Source organism: Stegostoma tigrinum, chromosome 9 (genome assembly GCF_030684315.1).
Source record: "Stegostoma tigrinum isolate sSteTig4 chromosome 9, sSteTig4.hap1, whole genome shotgun sequence".
Taxonomy (NCBI): domain Eukaryota; kingdom Metazoa; phylum Chordata; class Chondrichthyes; order Orectolobiformes; family Stegostomatidae; genus Stegostoma; species Stegostoma tigrinum.
The window spans coordinates 7,462,258-7,481,693 of NC_081362.1; the positions used below are offsets into that span (position 1 = coordinate 7,462,258).

Genomic DNA, 19,436 nt, shown 5'->3' on the forward strand with positions numbered 1-19,436 from the left:
CCGAAACCAGCAATGCCCACATCCTAGGAATATATTGTGGCTGTGTAATCATAGTTTGTTTTAAGTGAAGTTTTGATTCAACAGACATGTTGAACAGGTAGTGCTCAAAGCAATCAGGTCTTTCTGCTGTCTGTAAGCTTTACCTACTTGTTTGCTTCCTCAATGCAACTTGAATAAAAACAGTATTTTCAAATAAAGTATTCTGTAAAATTAACCTGAATTTCACAACATTTCAGATAATGGGCACAAGGTTCAGTAATCAAGATGTGAATCGCCTGGTTCCTGGTAAATAATTTTGTGCAAATCTATCCGAAAAACGTGAACAGTGAGGGAAGAGGGGTGCTTAACAGTGCGAAGGGGGCGCAATAATTGGCGATTATCATATATTTTACTGGTGCTTACATGTTAAGTCCAGCAAAGCTAACTTTGTCTCTGAAACGACATTCAATGAAAAGCAACAGTAACTTTGTGTGTGTGTGCGCGCTGCAGCCCTTGTGGGTTATTTGTAAATTAACGTCGATTAGAACCAAACCGGATTTTAAACAAAAATAAGTGCTTTACGTATTTCACACATGCACCGACGAGCATTTCGTGAGATGGAGTTTTTTTCCACATGCTGAACAAGATTGTAGCGGGTTAACGGACAGATTGCAAGATTGATAGGCATCAGGGCACCCCGTAGCAATTTGAACTCCTCCCCCCAGCCCCCCCAGTAAATGTTTAGACTCCACGTTCTAGCGGCATGTGTTTGGTGGGGGGGGGGGGTTTGGGAAAGGAGGTGATACAATATAATTGCAATACACACATACACACTGCGGCTGATAGTGACCACATGGGCAGGAGGAGACGCCTACAGGTGTAGGATAAGGTCAGCAGCAACATCTCATGTTAGTCTCCTTCTGTGAGCTGGAAAAGCCTCAACACTTCAGGAGCCAACAGCCACTTTTATCCCATTCTCCTTAACATCTGTCTGTTTTATTTTCCCCAGATCTTCTCTTTTTCAACCCCCACCCCACCCCCAAGCTCCTTCGACACATACTGGAGCAACAATAGTCTTTATTATGGTGTAGCAATCTGCAATATACATTCCCCATGTGTATTAGTGAGTTTAACCACGCGCGCTTTTTTGTTTGTTCAATGCCTTCACGCTTAAATCCTCCATCTGCGGCATAATTTTATCTTTCCCCTTTTTTCTCTCTTTCTCAAAAAAGGGGGCCGGTCTGTCGAAAGGGGATTACAAAAAAAAGTGGGCGTTTAATATTAGCCTCGACCAGCCCTTCTAATGCATATTAATAAACGCATACGTCGTCTCTTCCCCCTCTCTCTCATTCTGTGTCCAGATGAAGCAGTTACTATCCCTAACAACTAGACGGCTGTGATTTTTTTTTTCTGTATGTAAAAGGAGGAGGGGAAGGGGATTTGTTTTGTGTCTCTGTGACCGAGGTGGAGATTTGTGCATGGGAGGAGGAACGTCGCCGGTTTGGAAAATAAAGGAGAATAATAAAAGGGGGGAGAGAGAGAGAGAGAGAGGGGGAGCAGGCTTGCTTTCCCCCCCTTCCCCCTGTTGTTTTGTTTTGCATTGATGATTCGCTTTCTTTTCAAACATTTTTTCTCCCCCTGTAGCAAGTGTCTCTCCCAGTCGTGCATGCGAAAATCGGTGCAGTATATTTCTGTGTTGCGTTCTACTCCACCCTCAGTACAGCCAAGCGCAAGCGAGGCGAAGCGATGGTTTGCATTGAGTTTTCAGTCTTCGCTGCTCTCTGCCTTATCGTTTTGCGGACCCAGGTAGGTTTCTTTTCCCTTCTCTTATTTCTAACCCCTTCACAACGCTGTCTTGCTACTGTCTCAGTGTGAGGAGGAAAAAAAACTCAGCAATTTTTTCCCCCAAAAATCTCAGCAACTTTTTCAAATGCACTTTTTTTGTTGCAACTTTTGCTTTTTTATTTAAAAACAAAATTGGGAAGTGTTTGCAATGTTCCAGTTCCGGCGATTTGTCTGAAAATTGTGTGTTTAAAATGTTTGTAGTGGTGTGAGATTTCTACTTTGTGGCTTTTTTCCCTGTGTTTGTTTTTTTATTAAATAAGCAACCAGCTTTTATTTGTAAAACTTTGTCGTTTTTGTTTTTTTAAAAAAAAACAAAAATAATTGTCCTCCTGCAGCTTTCCCAGGCTTCGGGGCAGTTCGAGTTGCAGATAAATTTTATGCAGAATGTTAACGGGGAGTTGCAGAATGGGAACTGTTGCGAAGGGAGCGCCAGAAACCAAGACCGCAAGTGCATGCGGGCTCAGTGTAACACTTTCTTCAAAGTCTGCCTCAAGGAGTATCAGTCCCGTGTCTCCCCCGGCGGACCCTGCAGCTTCGGATTCTCCTCGACTCCGGTCATCGGAGGGAATACCTTTAACTTGAAGGCGGGCAGCAGCAACAGCGAACGCAGGATTGTACTCCCCTTCAGTTTCGCTTGGCCGGTGAGTCAGTCCACGGGAGCTGCTGGGAGAGAGAGAGAGAGAGCGCGAGTGAATCTGCAGTTTATTCTCCCTGTCTGCTTTCTGTGTCTCTCCTCCCCTTGGTGCCTCCTTTCCGGCTTGAGCTGAAAAACAGCATTTTCTTGCACTTTTGTGGACAAGTCCACTTACTAGTTTATATTTCACTATGCACTTTTTTTTTGACTTGCCCACCGAATAGTTAACTATAATTTTGTGTGGTCTACCTCCTAATTTACACACTTTGTTTTCTGGACTTGCTTGTCTACCTAATAGTTTACAAACTTTTTTGGGGCCTGTCCACCACGACATCATATTCAAATGTTTTTGTTAATGCAGTTTCCACACTTGTTTTCAAGCAGTTTTCTTTAAAAAAGACAATTCTTAAAATATTAGCTGTGTGTGTGTGTTCCTCTGGTTGATGTTTTGGCTCTCCAGCTTAATAGGGGCTACAGAAAGCAAAGCTTTTAACAGGACTATGCATTTTTTAAAAATCAAACTTAACTATTTCCACGTTTCGTTTTGGGGGTGGGAGGCTTGGAAGAGAGAAATGACCAGAAAGTGTTCATTGCCATCTTAAAAACTCATCAGACCCACACCCGCTGAGTTAATGTGGAATGTTGATGTATGGTGAGACTCCAACTTGCTATGTATCCCAAACAACTTGTACCCAGAACTTCACTTTGCTACCTTAATTTTCTCTGCTCGCCTTTGGTATTTGGTCATGGGGGGTGTTTACTTTTTTGTAAGTGGGGCTTAAATGTTAGAACTGCCTAGTGTTGTAATTTTAAGCCGAACCAGTTTGCTTTGACACATTGTGGCGTTGGTGGATCTGCTGTTTTTTTTAGTGTAGGTGTCTGTTATTACAGCAACATCTTAGATTCTTCCAGTGCAGTTTCAGTCAAGGAATCCAGCTCTGGCAGACCAGCCAAGTGAAGTACTTCTGTGATCTCTTTACTATGAAATTGTTGAGTCAGATTTCATGTTGGTGGGGGCGGGGGTCAATGACAGTGGAGCTGGACAATTTGCAAGCAGTTGGGACACAGTAAATTTTAACGCATAACATGTTACTGTCGCACGAGGGTTGGTTACGGGAATTCCATTTTTAAAATCCATCCTAGTTTGCATGTTTAATGGAAATGACCAGGATTTTTGAGCCTGAAGTTGTGGTTATATGCTGCCCAATTAGCCTCCTGTATAAAAAGGTGATTCAGTTCCCCACACTCAATGTATGTAGATAATACGGTTGTACAAATGTAGCCTTCCTGTTCCCATTTAGCGTTTTCAATGTTTCCTTTTTTGTGGTAATTGCTTTCAAATGAACAAAAGAATGAGGCAGATGTTATGATGGAGTCTCGGTACAACTGAATCACAAACCTACAAATTGAAATTGTGACACACTGTAAATTTTGTCACTTTCCCTTGCAAAGTTTGTGGGGGTGACTTGAAATTCCCATCCACAAAAAAACAGAATTTCTTACCATGCTCTCCGGTGTCAAAATGCAACAACATCTCACTGAAACAGTACAGTCTGTTTCCTTTTCTGGCGGGTCTGTTACTGTGACTGACGGTCACCCTGCAGCTTGTAAAGGGGAGGATTGTCTGGATTATGTGCATCCCTTCTTCCTGCACTCCTATAAAAAGAAAGATGAAAAATGAAGCATTGGTAATTGAGTTGCAGGCAAGCAAAATGACTCTGCAAGCACTGATTAAGTTTCTTTTTTGCTTGCTGTGTGCCATAAAAGTCTAGTAAGCTGTTAGCTAAGTAGTTGTGAATGGCCTTTGTGTGATTCTATGCAGTGTCGAGAGGCACAGAGAAATTGAGAGTATTGTCTGGAAAAAGTTGTGCAGTGATGTTTTGAGACTAAATGTCCAATATTTGACACCATCTCCCTGCACTTGGATCTCTGTAATCAGCACTGGGTCTTTTCATTTTGGGGCTGTTGAGGATTTTAGTTCCATGGTGCTGGTTTAGTACTGCAGTTGACCTGATACAAAGAACTACATTCCTTGTAATTGGGGGTATATGGCTGGAAAAGCTGTGTTGCCTTGACTACGACTATTGACACTTCCTTTCTCTCTCTCCTCTCTTCTTCTCTCTTTCTCCCCCCCCCCCCCCCAACTACTTTTGTGTTGAAAGGTGAGCTCTAATTGGTCATTGTCATTTTGCATGCTTACTCATTCAGAGGGCATGTACTTAGCAATCCCAGCCATTATGACAAATCAGCAAATGTAAATCGTGCCACAGGGTGAAGCAAAAGTTGGGTGGGAGTTGTTGTATATAATAGCGAACGTGGGGGTAAATTTTCACAAATAGTTAGCAGCTCGGCTCCTAACGTGCCAGAGTTTGACGGGGAAATGAGAGTAATGAGCGTGGAGATGGTAGGCTGTAAATTCATTGAGATGACTGGGAGGTTGAATGGGTTGCCAGGAGACGCAGCAAAGGGCTGGCACTGAGGAATAACTAGAAACCACTCAAGCTGCACCTGCATTGGGAGAAGTTGGCTTAACTGCCTGTTTCTCTTTTGTAAAAATAGTCAATCCTGAGTTTAAAATTCTGCTCCACTTACGAGCAACGTGTTAGCATTGTATACAGAGCTGCTGCTTTCCTTTTTTAAATTTTCAGTAAACTTAGCCTTGCACATTGGAGAGATAACGCCAGATTATCTCCAGTAAATCCATCTCCCCCGGCACAGAGGCTACGGTGATGACAGTTAGAGAGTAAATATAAAATGAATGCAGTGGTAGGATGGGTCCTGTATTTTTGGCAAGTAGCTTTGCCAGCTCTACTTTTCACAGTTGGCAGCATTCGAAGCACTGAACTGAATGTGTACAGTGCAAGCTCCCTCTATGGTTCATTATTTTTACAAAAGGCTTTGTTGCCCCGTGTTTAACTTAATTTAAAACCTCATCAAAATGTTGTCTTGTAGGCATGGTACTTAGAATGTTGTCTGTGCTATCCCCTCAGCTGCTTGGGTGAGTTTTAAACTTTTTTGAAACAACCTGTGGGTGACTTGAATTTTGGACGATGTAAAGAGCAATTCTGGAGCAGAAATTAACTTGATACGGTCCGGTCAGGGTTGGGGCGGAGGGGGTGAAGAGATGTGCTAGGAGTTTGTCTAGTTTATTCACGAACCCATCTCCTGGCTCCAATAAGTTGTATTCCTTCTACACTGTCACCACGTGTAGTTTATTCAGGAAATTTTTTCCCCTGATTTAATTGACACAGCTTTTCTATGGGACTTTTCTATGGGACTATGCCCATCTTAAATTCAGCTTTTCCGAAACAATTCTGTCATCCTAGCTTGTGGATAAATTATCATCTTTTCATTCGGGCTAAAATACTGATTTGAAAGTTGGTTTGGCTGTTTAGCGGAGGTGCAGAATTTCAATGCATATTTTTTTTAAAAAATCCATGAAAAGATTGCTTTTTAGAATGGATAACTTTGCATTACTAAGGAGAGTTCTGGAATTAATTCACTTAGCAGTGATAGTATTCAGCAAAATTTATAATTTTGCCAAGGAGAGAGTTTGTAGTTAGGTTGTGACTGAAGGCGGTACTGCAGTACTACTAAACAGCACGATAATTTTCCCCAAGCATTGCAAACCTGCCGTTTTTCAGAACTCCCATGGATTTGAGCTGCAGTTGTGGTCTCCAGGCAGTGTAAGTGAGGCTGCACCTGGTACTTTGTGTGAAAGTGTGTGGGAAAACTTCTGGCTGGCCAGTCAGTGCACTGATTATGCCTTCTGGCAAAATCAAAGAATGGTAATCAACTTCAGATGTGGATTCCTGCCCCCCCCCCCCTCCCTCTTAAAAAGAGGAAGAGAACACTTCTTGGGTAGATGAAGTTTGCTCAAATTTGTCTTTAATTCCTGTGGCACATGGTTTTATGGCCTCCCTTAACAAATGTGCACATTGTTTATCATAGAGGTAAAGCCTTGCTGGAATTTTTGGTCACTGAACTCTGCAGTTGAGATCAAATGTCAAATTTTATACAGTCACCTAAGGTATAGTGACCACGTCTGAGCATGAAATCTAAGAGGCCGGCAGCTAGACGTTGGGATCTTGTGCACTTGTTCCTTTGTCTGAGAAGTGGAGTGGGTGCCGTGAAATGAGGTACAGTTTCTCAGGCTTCCTGGTATTGGTAACAAAATAATTTTGATGTAACTGAAAAATCTGGCCTTGTTTTAACCAGTAGTGATGCTTGCTACACGCAGTGCTGCGACCGTGAGGAAACCACATGCCAATTCAAAATGGCAATTTATTTGGAAAGCCATTTTGCGCAGAGTTATGTTTTAGTTTTAAAAAAAATTAAATTGACAGTCCTGCAGCCATTTTAAGTTGTAACAAGGCAGCAAGGAACCTGAACTTGGGATGATGGATAAAGAGAGAGGATACAGTTTATGCAAGCGACAGGTGATTTTTTTCCCCCCCAAAATATTGTCCATGTTCCATTTTATTTCATTTTGGCCTGGGAAGCCAGACCTCCTTGTCCAGACTGGCTGGCTGTGTGAACCTGACTGGTTGTGCCTGGTTGACTGCGAGGTATTGCTTCTGTTAACTTTACAGCCTGTAACTGGTGCATTTGACAGATATCAATAGTGTGATTCTCTCCTACAAGAAAATCAGGGGTGGGGTGGGGGGGGGGGTGTGCAGAGATGGGGACGATTCATTCTTGTTAAAATTGGAAAACTTTTTTGTTTGCCATTTTCAGCAGGATGATGTTTTGCATTGTGCTCACATTCCCTCACCCAACATTTATTTTAGAAAACACACAACACGCTGTGTTGGGCTTATCAGTATTTGGAGTCTAGGAAGTGGTGTCCTGGTCACCCAGACAGAGGTGGGGATTGCTAATATTAACCAAGGACAATAGGAAAAGCAAACTGACTGCAGCACGGATTACAGAATATAATGGAACCTTCCAGAAATAATGCAAAAACATGACAAGCAACAGGAAGCACCAGTAGACTCTGCTTTGCTAAGCTCTCAGACACACCAGAACCTCTCAATGACAACGTCAGCACATTATATATTCATGGGCTTACTAATTATTCCAGTGGGCTTTACTAGATCAGGCACCAACCCAGTTTATGGGATGTTTGGATAGCGGTGTTTCGACCTTTCTTCGTTAACCGGAGGACAGCTGCAGCGTTAGAGGGTGCTGGCCTTCAGCTGCTCATGTGACCACTGCTCTGAAAGGAGAGAGCCTTGCAGCTGCTTCTGTCATTAATTTTGGTCTTACATCTCAACTTAATGTGGCAATGAACTGTGTGGTTTTCTCTTTTTAATCTCCGCCCCCCCCCCCAAAAAAAAAGCCCTGTTCCGGAGCCTAGAGGTGGTTTAATTGACTTCGCTTTCGGTGAAATTGCAGCAGTGGTTCACCATCATCTTTTGTGTGTTTCATGGGGTTAGGTGGGGGCTATCAAACTGGGCGTTGAGGGTCTTGTGGGATATTGGATCGCAGTTTGGCTATAGCTGGGTGACCAACAGCGTCTGCGTTTTTTGGTTAAACCCTTAACCATTGAACGCTTTGTTTGATGTGACAGAAATAAAAGGATCCCACTGTGTAAATCAAACTCCTTAACACTTTGTTCAACCGAGCATGCCTCAGATTGTTGTATGGCATTGCTCTGGAGGGACAGAACTGCTCTGAGCTGCCTAGGCCTTCGAAACGGGCCCCTTCTGTGTTTTTACACTCTTCATGACCTTTTGGGGGGTCACTAAGTGCTCAGTAATCGGTGGGGGTGGGGGGGCGTCAGTTACCCCAATTGACTAGCTGGAATGTCATGCGGAGGGTCACCGATATTGTGGGTTCAATTCCTGCACTGGCTGAGGTTACAGTGAAGGTGCTGCCGCCTTAAACCCCTCTCCACGTGACCTTCAGATGAAACTCCCCACCAGTTTCACTCCCTCAGAGCAGTTCTCCAGGACTTTTATTTTACAGCTGGCCAAGTGCTTTTAAAGAGTTAAAGTCACTGTGGCCATACCAAATTATAGGATTGCTCTCTTATTGCAGAGAGAGAGAGACAACTGTTGGTTTAACCCGAGGGTCAACACACCCTGGGCAAGGGAAGAGATTGAGAATGAGAGTCCTTCCTGGTAACCACAGCCGGTGATGGGAACGGAGCCAACTCCGGTGTCACTCTGCATCGCAAACCAGCTGTCCAGCTAACTGAACGTTGAAAGTGTAAATGTAGGAAATGCAATGCTGATTTGTGCGCAGCAATCTCCCACAAGCAGCAACGTGACACTGATCAAGTAATCCAGGATCTGTGCGAAATATTGGCCGGGGTACAGGTACCTCCCTCTTGCTGGTGGGGAGAAATCTTTTGGGTCCACCCAACATGGGGTGTCTGTCGAAAGGCCTTTGTCATTCCCCCTTTCTGTTGCCCTGGGAGGTTACCTGACACAGTTGTGGAACTCGAGCCTACAATTCTCTGACTTCTGCCCCAAGACCGCTGCCAACTGAGCCACTGTTGGCTGAAGGTGGGCAATTTCACTTTGCCAATTAACTTTTTTTTTGCTCCTAACTCCCTGGGAGTTGGTTTCGCTCAGTTGACTGTGTGGTTGGCCTTGATAGTCACATCGGTTGCTGTGGGTTCAATTCCCGTACCAGCTGAGGTTACCATGAGGTACTTTGCTTCTCAATTTCTCCTCTTGGCTGAGGTGTGGTGACCCTCAGGTTAAACTACCACCAGCCACGTCACTCTCTGCCTGTCTCCTTTCCCACTCTGTCTCAGTGGGAGCAGTCCTATGATCTGGAAGATTGTGGTGATTTTTTTTTTGAAACCCTTTTGGATATCTGACTGGCTGGAATTTAATGAAGGGAATATTGCATGCAGTCTAGTTTGCTAAAAATTATTACCAAATTTCCCATCTATAAAACCGCAATTTTATTTGAGTGATGTTGTTAAAATCATAGAAGATCGAGGTATAGGAAAGAGACATTTGCAATGTCAAAGTTTAATAATAGGAGGGTATAGCTATAAGGAGATTGGCCAAAACATATTCTGAAGTAGAATCTAGGCCCAAAATGGCCTTCCTGTTGTGTTCACCCAGCTCCACACCTTGTTATCTCCAATCCTGTGAAGGGGTTGTTTAATTAAGGAATAACCACGATTTAGATGAAGCTTGCAGACTCACTTGTTTTCAAATGTTTATCTGGTTTCCTTTGGAAGTTGGAACGATATGGAGAATGTGGCAAATTGGATTACTCCCTGAGAGTCTGTCTGAACATCATGGCTGAATGGCCCTCTGGACTGTACTGACCTATGATTTGTAGGTGTTCTGCACTGCAGCATCCCATAAGACATTGACCCAAGGTGTTGACCCTGGCTTAATCCCTCAGTTAGATATTGATGGTTCCTGTGGCTCATTGCTCAATGCCATCAGGCAGCTGTTCTAATGTGTGACTGCTTTACTATGTTCTTTGTCAGATAAATCCCCCCTTCTCACCTCCAAATGGAGGTAGAATCACGAACTCAGTATTGGAAATCTAGACTTGGCTGATCACTCCACTCTGAGCTTATAGAGTTCAGTTCTGAACTCTTGTGTTGAAAATCACGTGTAGTAGAGTATTTTTAGGTTTGTGCCTGGTGAAAGCTAGGATTGTTCTTTAAAGGAGACAAATATTCCAAGTAGGTCAAGGGAGGGAAATGCCACAGTCTATTGTGTTGACCAGGAGGGGAAAATTAAACAATTGCAAGGGGTCAATGAACCATACATTTGGCTAGACGGGGCCTGTACATGAAATATTAATTTGTGTTGTATCTACTTGCACTTGCCTTTTGAAAGGTGCAACTACTTTTCTTTATTGCTTCCACAATCGTGCTCTCGCTCAGAACTGGTGATTATAGTATTAAGTTAATGTATACCCCTTAAATAACTTGCTGGCAAAGAGTAATTGTTAGTAACTAGTGGACTGTCATAGGGATCTGTGTTGGGGCCACAATTATGTAAAATATATTTCCGTGGCTTGGATGAGGAAAGCAGTCGTGACCCGAGTACATGGGAAGGCCAGAGGTGAGGCAGACCCCTTCTGCAGAAGGGGACGGACATTGAGTGAGTGAGCAATAATTGTGAGATGGAATATAATGTGGAGGGGGAAAATGAGGTGTGCACTTTGGCAGGCAGAATGGAGGAGCTGGATGTTTATTAGAGAAACCTACAGAAGAGAGGGATTTGAGAGTCCTTGTACGTCCCAAGCGCATAGGCTCAGGTCATAAGGCAAATGGGATGTTGCCTTTCCTTCGAAACAAATGGTGTATTTAAAAATAAGGAAGTCTTCCTAAAATTATACAAGGTATTAGGTCACAGCTGGAATTTTGAACAGTTTTGGACTCCTTGTCTAATTAAACATGTTGGCTTTGGAAGCAGTCCAAAGAAGGTTAATTAGGCAGATACTAGGTGTAGAGGGACTGACTTGTGGACAAGGTTGTGTAGATCAGGATATAGAAGAATGAGTGGTGACCTTACGGAAATATACAAGGACTTGACAGGGTCAAACAGAAAAGTTGTTCTCTTCTCCAAACTACTCCCACCACCACCCCTCCCCCCAGAGTGAATCGAGGATCAGCGGGCACAACCTCAAGACATGAGGAATTTTTGAGGATAGTGAATTTATGGAATTCTTTATCACTGAGTGCTGTCAAGGTTGGCTCATTGAGTTAAACTCAAGGTTGAGAGTGAGTTTTGAGAAGATTTGTAGCTCAGATTGAGGTTCTGGATGCGAGTTTGCTCGCTCAGCTGGAAGGTTAGTTTTCAGACGCTTAGTCACCATTCTAGGTAACACCATCAGTGAGCCTCCGACAAAGCTTTTAACTCAATTGAGAAGCATTGTGACGGAAATTTGGAGCTGAAAATGATCAGGATCTCATTCAGTTGTGGAGCAGATTTGATGGGCTGAATGGCCTCCTTTTTATAGTCAATATATTCTGTAGATGGAATAGAATGTTTGTTCACTCCCTTTTGTAGATTATATCTACTAGAAAGTACAGTTTTCCAACTCCAGGGAACAATATTCCTTTGATAACTGTTCCACTGCATTGTTTATAATTTCAAAAGTTGCAAACTTATTGCACTGTTAACTTGGTTTTTGGGTCCTGGGGAAGGGGTGGGACTTCACATTATCAAATCCTTATAATGAACTTGTAAAACCATTTTTGTTCTGGTGGCGGCAGCAGGTTGAGAGATGTGCTTTTTGTTTTTGGTAAATGAGATGTAATATTTAACGCTTAGTAATACAAAAGGTGGTAGAAACATCATTGATTATAATCGTCTTGGAAATTAATTATGCAGTGCGTGAATTAATCTTAGATGGTATCTGATTTGAGCCAAGGTAACTCTGTTCTCCAGTGCAGCCCCCATGAAGGGTTAACTTTTTTTTATTGGTTAATGTAGGCAGATCATGGTTTTCCTGTGTGCTGAGCTATTATAATGGCAGAATGATTTCTTTTGTGCAGGACATTGGTTTGAATAACTACATTGTGTCTTGAGCTGTCCATTAATTCAGTGAGTGTAGGTCCCAACTCAGCATGGGAAAAATAAGCAGTGCAGTGATATCTATGCAACGCTGATAACCTGTCAGTGAATCATCAGGGGAACATTTTAATGGAACACATCTGCCATGTGTTTTAATATTGACAGTTAATATATGACAAAGTTAGTTATTTTACACAAAGTATTAACGTGTGGAGTTGTAAAAAATTCATTCAGGCAATGTGGGTATCGTTAGCTGGGCCAGCGTTTATTGCCCGTCCCCTCTTACTTTTGAGAACGTGACCATGCTACCTTGAACTAAGAGCTGTATGTAGACCCACTGCTAGAGAGGGAATTCAAGGATTTTGACCCAGCAGCACTGAAGGAACAGTGATATTTTTCGTAGTCAGGATGGCAAGCAGCTCGGAGGGGAACTTGCAGGTGGTGGTGCTCCCATGTGTCTGCTGCCCATGTCTTCCCTCCTTGTGGCTTTGAAAGATGCTATTCGTGGAGCCTTGGAGAATTTCTGCAGTGTGTCTAGTTGTGTGCAGCTGCATCAGTGCTGGAACATTTTGTTTTCTCCTACTTGGTGGCATTAAGAGGAGGAAACAAAGACCCAAATATAATTCAATCAGACTTGTTGCTCCCGTATTTTAAAGTACGAAGCCAAGCCATAATGCTGGTTGTGGGTGAGGTGGCAGTTATATAATTTGGACATCCCTGTACCTCATCTTCTGGAAGTGGTGGGAGATGGGGCTCTCGGGGGCTGGTGTGCAGATGCTGGCCTTTGTCAAGTGGTTTAGGCTCTTCAGGCTCAAGCCGAGGGCATCGAGTGCTGGCCTGTGTTGAATTGTTGTCGTTGACAGTGGAGCCTGATTTTTTTTTTCTGATTCAGCTGATGTCTGTGCCTTTTCCACCAGCGGGGTCACTAGATTGTGTTTTGGGGCAATTCCATTCAGTCTCTCCCCTCCCCCCACCCACTTAAGTGGAGTCTGTGCATTATCACTTCTGAATTGTCTTACCTCTTTTAATTTGGTTAAAACGCACTTGTTTCACTGCAGACCGTGGGCCGAGTCCAGTTCTTTATTTTCATTGGCGGCAGCCCATTCGGCAAAACATATTTTTGCGTTATAATGATGCGAGGGTTGTCTTTTGGTTCTAGCTGCTGATTCCTCCCCTCTTCCTGCTTCAGAAACTGTTGCATGTCAACTTTCAGCTTTGGCCCATCATGAAGACTACCCTTAATCCCTTTCTGTAACACTAATCAAGTTGATCCCACTTTATTCAGGTTGTGTGCTGAAACACTTCCTTGTTTTGGTTCTAGACTCCACTGTTCCAATGTACTTGGTATTTGGCTTCCCATCCTCTGTATACCTGAACATACACTCAAAAGCTGTTCCCTGCTCGCTCATTCACATCAAGTCCCATGCCCTCAGACTACCTATGGTTCAATTTTAAAATTTCCTTTTTTGTTTGGGGGTCTTCCCGTCTCTTACCTCCTCCAACCCTTCAGCTCTGCACTCTGTCCCATTCAAGCTGCTTCTGCCTTGTCACTGTGCTGGTCAATCTTCAGGTTGCCTAGGCGCTGATCTCCAACTCCTTGTCTGCATCACTTTCCCTCCTCCTCCAGCTGCATCTTTTAAAACCAGCTCTTCAGCTGGGCGTTTTGACAGCGATCTCCTACCCAAAAATCACCTCATCCTGGCCCAGTATCTTCTGTTTTGTTCTTGCACTCCCCCAAGCATTTAAGACTTTCTTGTGGCGTTCAGAGGTGCTTTATAAATGTAACGTATGCATAGAATCCTGCGGTTTTGGCTTATTGCCCGCAATGGCATTTTCCTCCCCACAGTCTTGCCCAACTTCTATCATCTGTGTCTGTTGTAAACGTTCATAGTGCAAACCCTGGTGCCAAGCTATGCATGCATCCAGTATTGGAGTTGTTTGCTTTAGGGTTTAATTGATCCAAGCCCTCTTCGTTCTGTCACCACACAGGCAAAGCAAACTTGTGATTGCACATTGCTTCCCATGTTTAAGTGAATTTTCAGTGGCATTAGTCAATGTTGTGAGCCTATCGTCTGATGAATGCTTTGAGGCTACAGGTTGGAGAGTCTTTACGTTGAGTCTGCAGGTTAAGTTGTTAAGTTTTTTTTTTAGTACGTGCCTGGGCTTGCCTAGTTTTGGTTGTGTTAGAAGCTTTTTTCCCACAGTTATCACAGTGAAACTTCAGTTTCACTTGGCTTTGACTATGACACATAATTAAGTCTCGGTCCAGAAATATTATCTATCACGCCTTTCTTTTTATTTGTAGAATTCATGATTGCTGTTCACAGTAAAGGTTGAGGCATTGTTGTTTCGGACTGCTGGTGTCAGCATTGTGAACTGCCATCATCATTAATTAGGAAGTTAAAACAGTTCTCTGCATGGGGAGGATTACAATTCTCTTTTTTTTCAAAAAAAAACACAAGTGCTGACCCTTATGAAACCAGAGTACTGTGCAACCAAAAATCCTTTCTGTTCAAAAAAGGCAAACGTGTAGAATTGGGCTTGGTGCAATTGGTCGCTATTGCAAAGCAGATCCTTTTTTTTAAAAATTGCAGTTTGATGGAGTCTTTTTAGTTTGCTGGCAGGGCTGCGTATTATCTAGTATCACTCTTCAATGCTCAGTTGTGTCGCGCAGTCCTAGTGTGACGGTGCCTGTAGGAAGGGGAGAGTAGGTGGTTTTTTTTGGTTCCACGATGGTTTCTCGCATCAACTTTTGTGTGGACAGGAAAATGTTCCTTTTCTTCTGCTTGTGATTCATTGGGCCTGCCCTTCGACACTTGATACTTGTGGGAGCAATGATGGCCTGAGACAGACAAAGAGTTTTGAAAGGGGTGTTGAAATGAAGAAAACCCATGGGATTGTTTTGCTCATTTACCTTGTCTGCCTTCAGTTTCTTCACTTACAGCTTGGGGGGGTGGGGGGGGGGGGGTGCTGGGTTGGTGTGGGGTGTTAGAAAGGCAGCCTTGACATCCATTGTGTTACAGAAATTGACAGCATAAGTTTTTTTTCTTTTAAATCTTGCTCAATGTACCAAAAAAAAATCACCAAGGACGAGGGGTGGAAATGGAAGATCAAGTTGATTTTCAGGGTGAGGGGGTGGAGGATGGGTTGTAATGGTTATCTGTGCTTCGTGCTTCTGATTATATTGTCAGGATCTGTGTGCCCAAAGGGTCAGTGTGATTTTTAATTAATATCACAAAAGGAAATTTGGCGGACCCTCACGTTGCACAAAGATGTTTAATCACTGGGCTCGGCGAAGTGTTGTCAATATCAGGGGGCTGAGATTTTTTTGAATGAGTGTCTTTTGAAAGAATGTTGCTTTCATGCTGCTTAATTTTAACGCCTGTCTTTTCGTTTCCTCTTGCAGCGATCGTACACTTTGATTGTGGAAGCCTGTGACTACAATAATGACACCAGTAAGTGCCTGGGCCAACTTGGGTTACAGATTGGTGCTGTATAACAGCAGTGGTGTGCTCACGGAGATTTTTTTTTGTTTAAAATATGACATTTTAACTTTTTAAAAAAACAGGAAAGCTGGTTTTTGGCAATGGAATGATGGTAGGTATACTCGTTAATCCCCTTCAGATATCCCCTTGACCCAGTTTGGAGGAGAGATTTGTGCTGTTTTTGCAAATGTGTGTGCTGGTTGCTGACAATGTCATCTAACCCCTCCAGCTCCAATAGCAATAAAATGTTAAGGTCTGTTTTCCGGTCTTGTTCTGGCACACTCCCGTCTCACGTTGACTCTTCTAGGTTAACATAGTCTGGGCCATTTCCTTCCCCAGCCCCATGCTCGCGCGCGCACACGCTAGTGGACTGCCTGCTTGACAGGTGGGCTGTATGGGAGGGGGCTCGAAGCTCGAACATGCCTTACTTGGCTGTGAGAATGTTTTCAAGCCGCTGACGGGCATCAGCAGGTGTTTGTGTTGTGCAGACGTACGAAGCCTTGACCAGCAGCAATGTGCACAACTGTGTCATAAACCTGGTAATGTACAAGAGCTGCACATTCCCTACAGCTGAAGCAGAATTCTCCACCGTCTGTGTCAATGCTTGGCCTTTTTTTGTTAAAGATTTCCCAGATTCCCGAATAAAGTGCGCACGCTTTAAAATGCAGTGTGCGCGATTTGAAACGAGTTGAGCCTACCTGTCGCAGATGCAGAAAAGATGCAAACAATTTTATTACTGCCAGCCTAGGCCCTTGAGCGCTCTATCCCCATGTTAAATTGTTATTTGCCAGGGACGGTTCACTCCTGTTGTGACAGGACAGTTTGTGGATCAGGGAGGCCATTTGGCCCTTTGCGTCCATGCTGACTGTATTCAGAAGCCGTGTGGTTAGCCTCTCTGCCCCTTGCCCTGCCGACATTCTGCTTATCCAATTGGCTGTCGAAAGCTGCAATTAAATCCCTTTCAACCAAAGTCTTGGCAAATTGTTCCAGACCTGAGCCCCTCGTTCTCTTTTTAAAAAGAAGTTATTACTGCCTTTGCCTTTCGCCCGTTGTCTTAAATTTGTCCTGCTCTGGTTTACAATCCTCTGCTAATAATGGAGACTGTTGTTCCCTACCAACTCCACCCTGATCCTTCATGATTTCAAAAACTCCGTTTGATGTCCTTGTGAGCTTTCTGATGGTCAGAAGATTGATCCCAGCTTTTCCAATCTATCCACACCTTGTGAAATCCCAATGTTACTGGGGTGGGGGGTGGAGTGTTCATAAAATAGAGCAATGCTTTTCCACTTTGAATTCAACCCTGAAGTTTTGGAGGCCCAAGTCACCTATTCACGCAGACGTAATAACCTCCTAACTAACACGGATGAGTTTTAGTTGAGATTTTGCTTTTTCACTTTGTCTCGTCAGTTCGGTCAAACATTAAGTCAAAACTAAGATAATAAAATGTGAGGCTGGATGAACACAGCAGGCCAAGCAGCATCTCAGGAGCACAAAAGCTGACGTTTCGGGCCTAGACCCTTCATCAGAGAGCTCTAGGCCCGAAACGTCAGCTTTTGTGCTCCTGAGATGCTGCTTGGCCTGCTGTGTTCATCCAGCCTCACATTTTATTATCTTGGAATTCTCCAGCATCTGCAGTTCCCATTATCTCTGATACTATTAAGTCAAAACTGCTTGTTTCTGGGTAGGCAAACAGATAACCCGTCCATCCTGCTAATGCTCTGCATCATTAGAGTTGTAAGTGTTTTTTTTGCTGTTGGCAATGCAGGATACAAGAGTAGAAATAGCATTTCACCCCTTTTGGAGCCTGCTCCACTATTCCAAGAGATCCATAGCTGGTTTGATAATCTTCACCTCTACTTTCTTGCCTTTTTTCCAAAAACTCTTTACTTCCTTTCTGACCAAGAATCTATGTTGGCCTTGTATATAGTTAAGGATCAAGCCTGATTGACCACCTTCAAAAGAAATTCTTCCATATCTCTCTGCGTGAGACCTTTCTCTGGTCCTAGACTGTCCCACAAGAGGGAACAACTCCTCCACATCTGCTAAATCCACTAAGAATCTCTTGTCTTTTAAATAATATCACTGCTCATGATTCTAAACTCCAATGAGTATAGGCCCAACATATACAAATGTCTCAAATCCCACCATGCCTGGTATTAACCTTATGAACCTTCTCTGGACTGCTTCCAATGCCAGTACAGATTTTCTAATCATCCTGTTCAGAGATATATTACACACATCTGCAGCAAGCGGTACCCAAATGCAAACAGTTGCCAGCCTAGTCCTTGGGTACCTCATGGCTTAGTGGTAGGGCACTAAACCGTACACGACATGAACCTTACGATACCAGTCCTTCAATATGGGGACTGCAACTAATTCCCAATAATCAAGGTGTGCTTTCACCAGTGTGCTTCACATGGTCTTAGCAAAGTCCCTCTATTCCCTTTTCAAATTAAGGGCAACAGCCCATTTGCCTGCCTTGCCTGTAAACGCAAATGGGATCCTTTTGTGATTCGTGGGTTTGATTTTCCTTTCCACAGTTGCACAAGTGGAAGCTTGAAAGGAAGAGTTGAGTTTTATTTGCGTGAATCCTGTTTTGCTGGCCACCTGAGTGGGAATGCTGGTGAATCCTTACCAGAGGTCTCAGTGGTCAGCCCTGTTGCTGTATCTGCTTGGGTGAAGCTTGGAGCCCTGTCATCTCATTGGCAATTGCCTGTGGAGTGGGGAAACAAAATAGATAGATACGTCTGTGTTCGAAATACCTGCCTGTGCACCGAAATGGCCTTCATTGTTTGAGAGCAATAACTGGATCTGGGCTTTTTGGAAGAAACATTTTTCTCCTTGTATCGAAGATGTGCATTAACAAAGAAACATTAATGAATTGAATAAGTTTTTTTTTGACACAAGGAAATTTTAACTATCAAGGCCCAGTGATCTTTTTAAATGTCAGAAGTAATTTTAACAGGGCATTATTTCACTTTGAAAATGCCAGTGATGAAGGTATGACACAGCTGAAATAGACCATGTTAATAGGCAGCAACGTGTGGAGTAAGTGGGAATACAGTAAATTCATCTGGCGTTGTTCGTACAGAAGTGCACTATTGTATAACCCATTTGTTTACTGCTTTGGTTAGAAGTGGGTTTCTGGTTTGCGAGTCTAAACCTGTTCACTTCTGAATTTATTGTACAATGTAAACAGTTGATTTGCAGGAAATTCCTCTTGTGATCTTTTTTTAAATGATATCCCAGGCCAGATGAAGTCCCTTATTACATTTTTCAACAGGTGGCTACCTTTGGAATGTGCCATTGTTCATAATTGCAGGATTAGGAAATGACTCACCACACCCCTATAATAATCTGATTATTGTACTGATTTGGAAGTAATAACTTTTGTTTTCCAGTGCTTTGGGGAAAAACCCAAAGACTCGCTGTTCCCTTGTGCGGTTTTTGTTTAGGTGATCCTCTGTCTGAAACTAATGCTCTGTCATTGTTTTTATGGCTGGCATTTGCAGGCTATCGTGAAGGTGCTAAAAGGATGGATAATGTGAATGGTTTTAAACGTGCAAGATAGTCTGGGTGGTGCTCTGGCTGTTTAATGGAGGATTAGTCTTCCAGGGGTTGTTGCCAGCCCCAAAAAGCAACATCAGGAGGAAGGTGTTTAGGCCCGTCACAGTTTGCTGTTATCCTACATGGACCTGCAAGCTCACTGGGCCTAAGTGTGCAAGTGTGTTCCGTTGTGACTGCAGAGCCACCTGCTTAATGCAGTAAATCTGTGCCAAGAGCCTTCAAGAAGTTTTATTATCCACGGAGTTGCACTTTGCAAAGCTGCTACAGTAAAATTGGCCTTGTATCTGATGCACCAGGAGTCACCCAGTTGCAGGTACTGCGGTTACTACGTAGTCATTCGGAAGTGATTGTCAAGGGGCCCAGCTGAAATATTTTCCTTCCATTTTCAGTGGGTATACATTGAAACGTACTTTCATCCAA

The 19,436-nt window shown here is 43.3% G+C and overlaps 1 protein-coding gene across 2 annotated transcripts in view; it reads left to right on the forward strand.

Annotated features, from left to right (window-relative positions):
* Nucleotides 1–1,330: 1,330 nt before the first annotated feature.
* Nucleotides 1,331–19,436, forward strand: part of jag1b (jagged canonical Notch ligand 1b) — a 53,239-nt gene continuing 35,133 nt past the window's right edge. The window contains exons 1-3 of one of the 2 annotated variants that reach the window (XM_048536106.2): nt 1,331–1,785; nt 2,160–2,465; nt 15,371–15,419. In XM_048536106.2, coding sequence (XP_048392063.1) covers nt 1,726–1,785; nt 2,160–2,465; nt 15,371–15,419 — 415 coding nt within the window. In that variant the 5' untranslated portion in view covers nt 1,331–1,725. Of the gene's footprint in view, nt 1,786–2,159; nt 2,466–5,418; nt 5,457–15,370; nt 15,420–19,436 lie in introns of those variants that run through there. The other variant, XM_048536107.2, reaches the window with a different exon arrangement.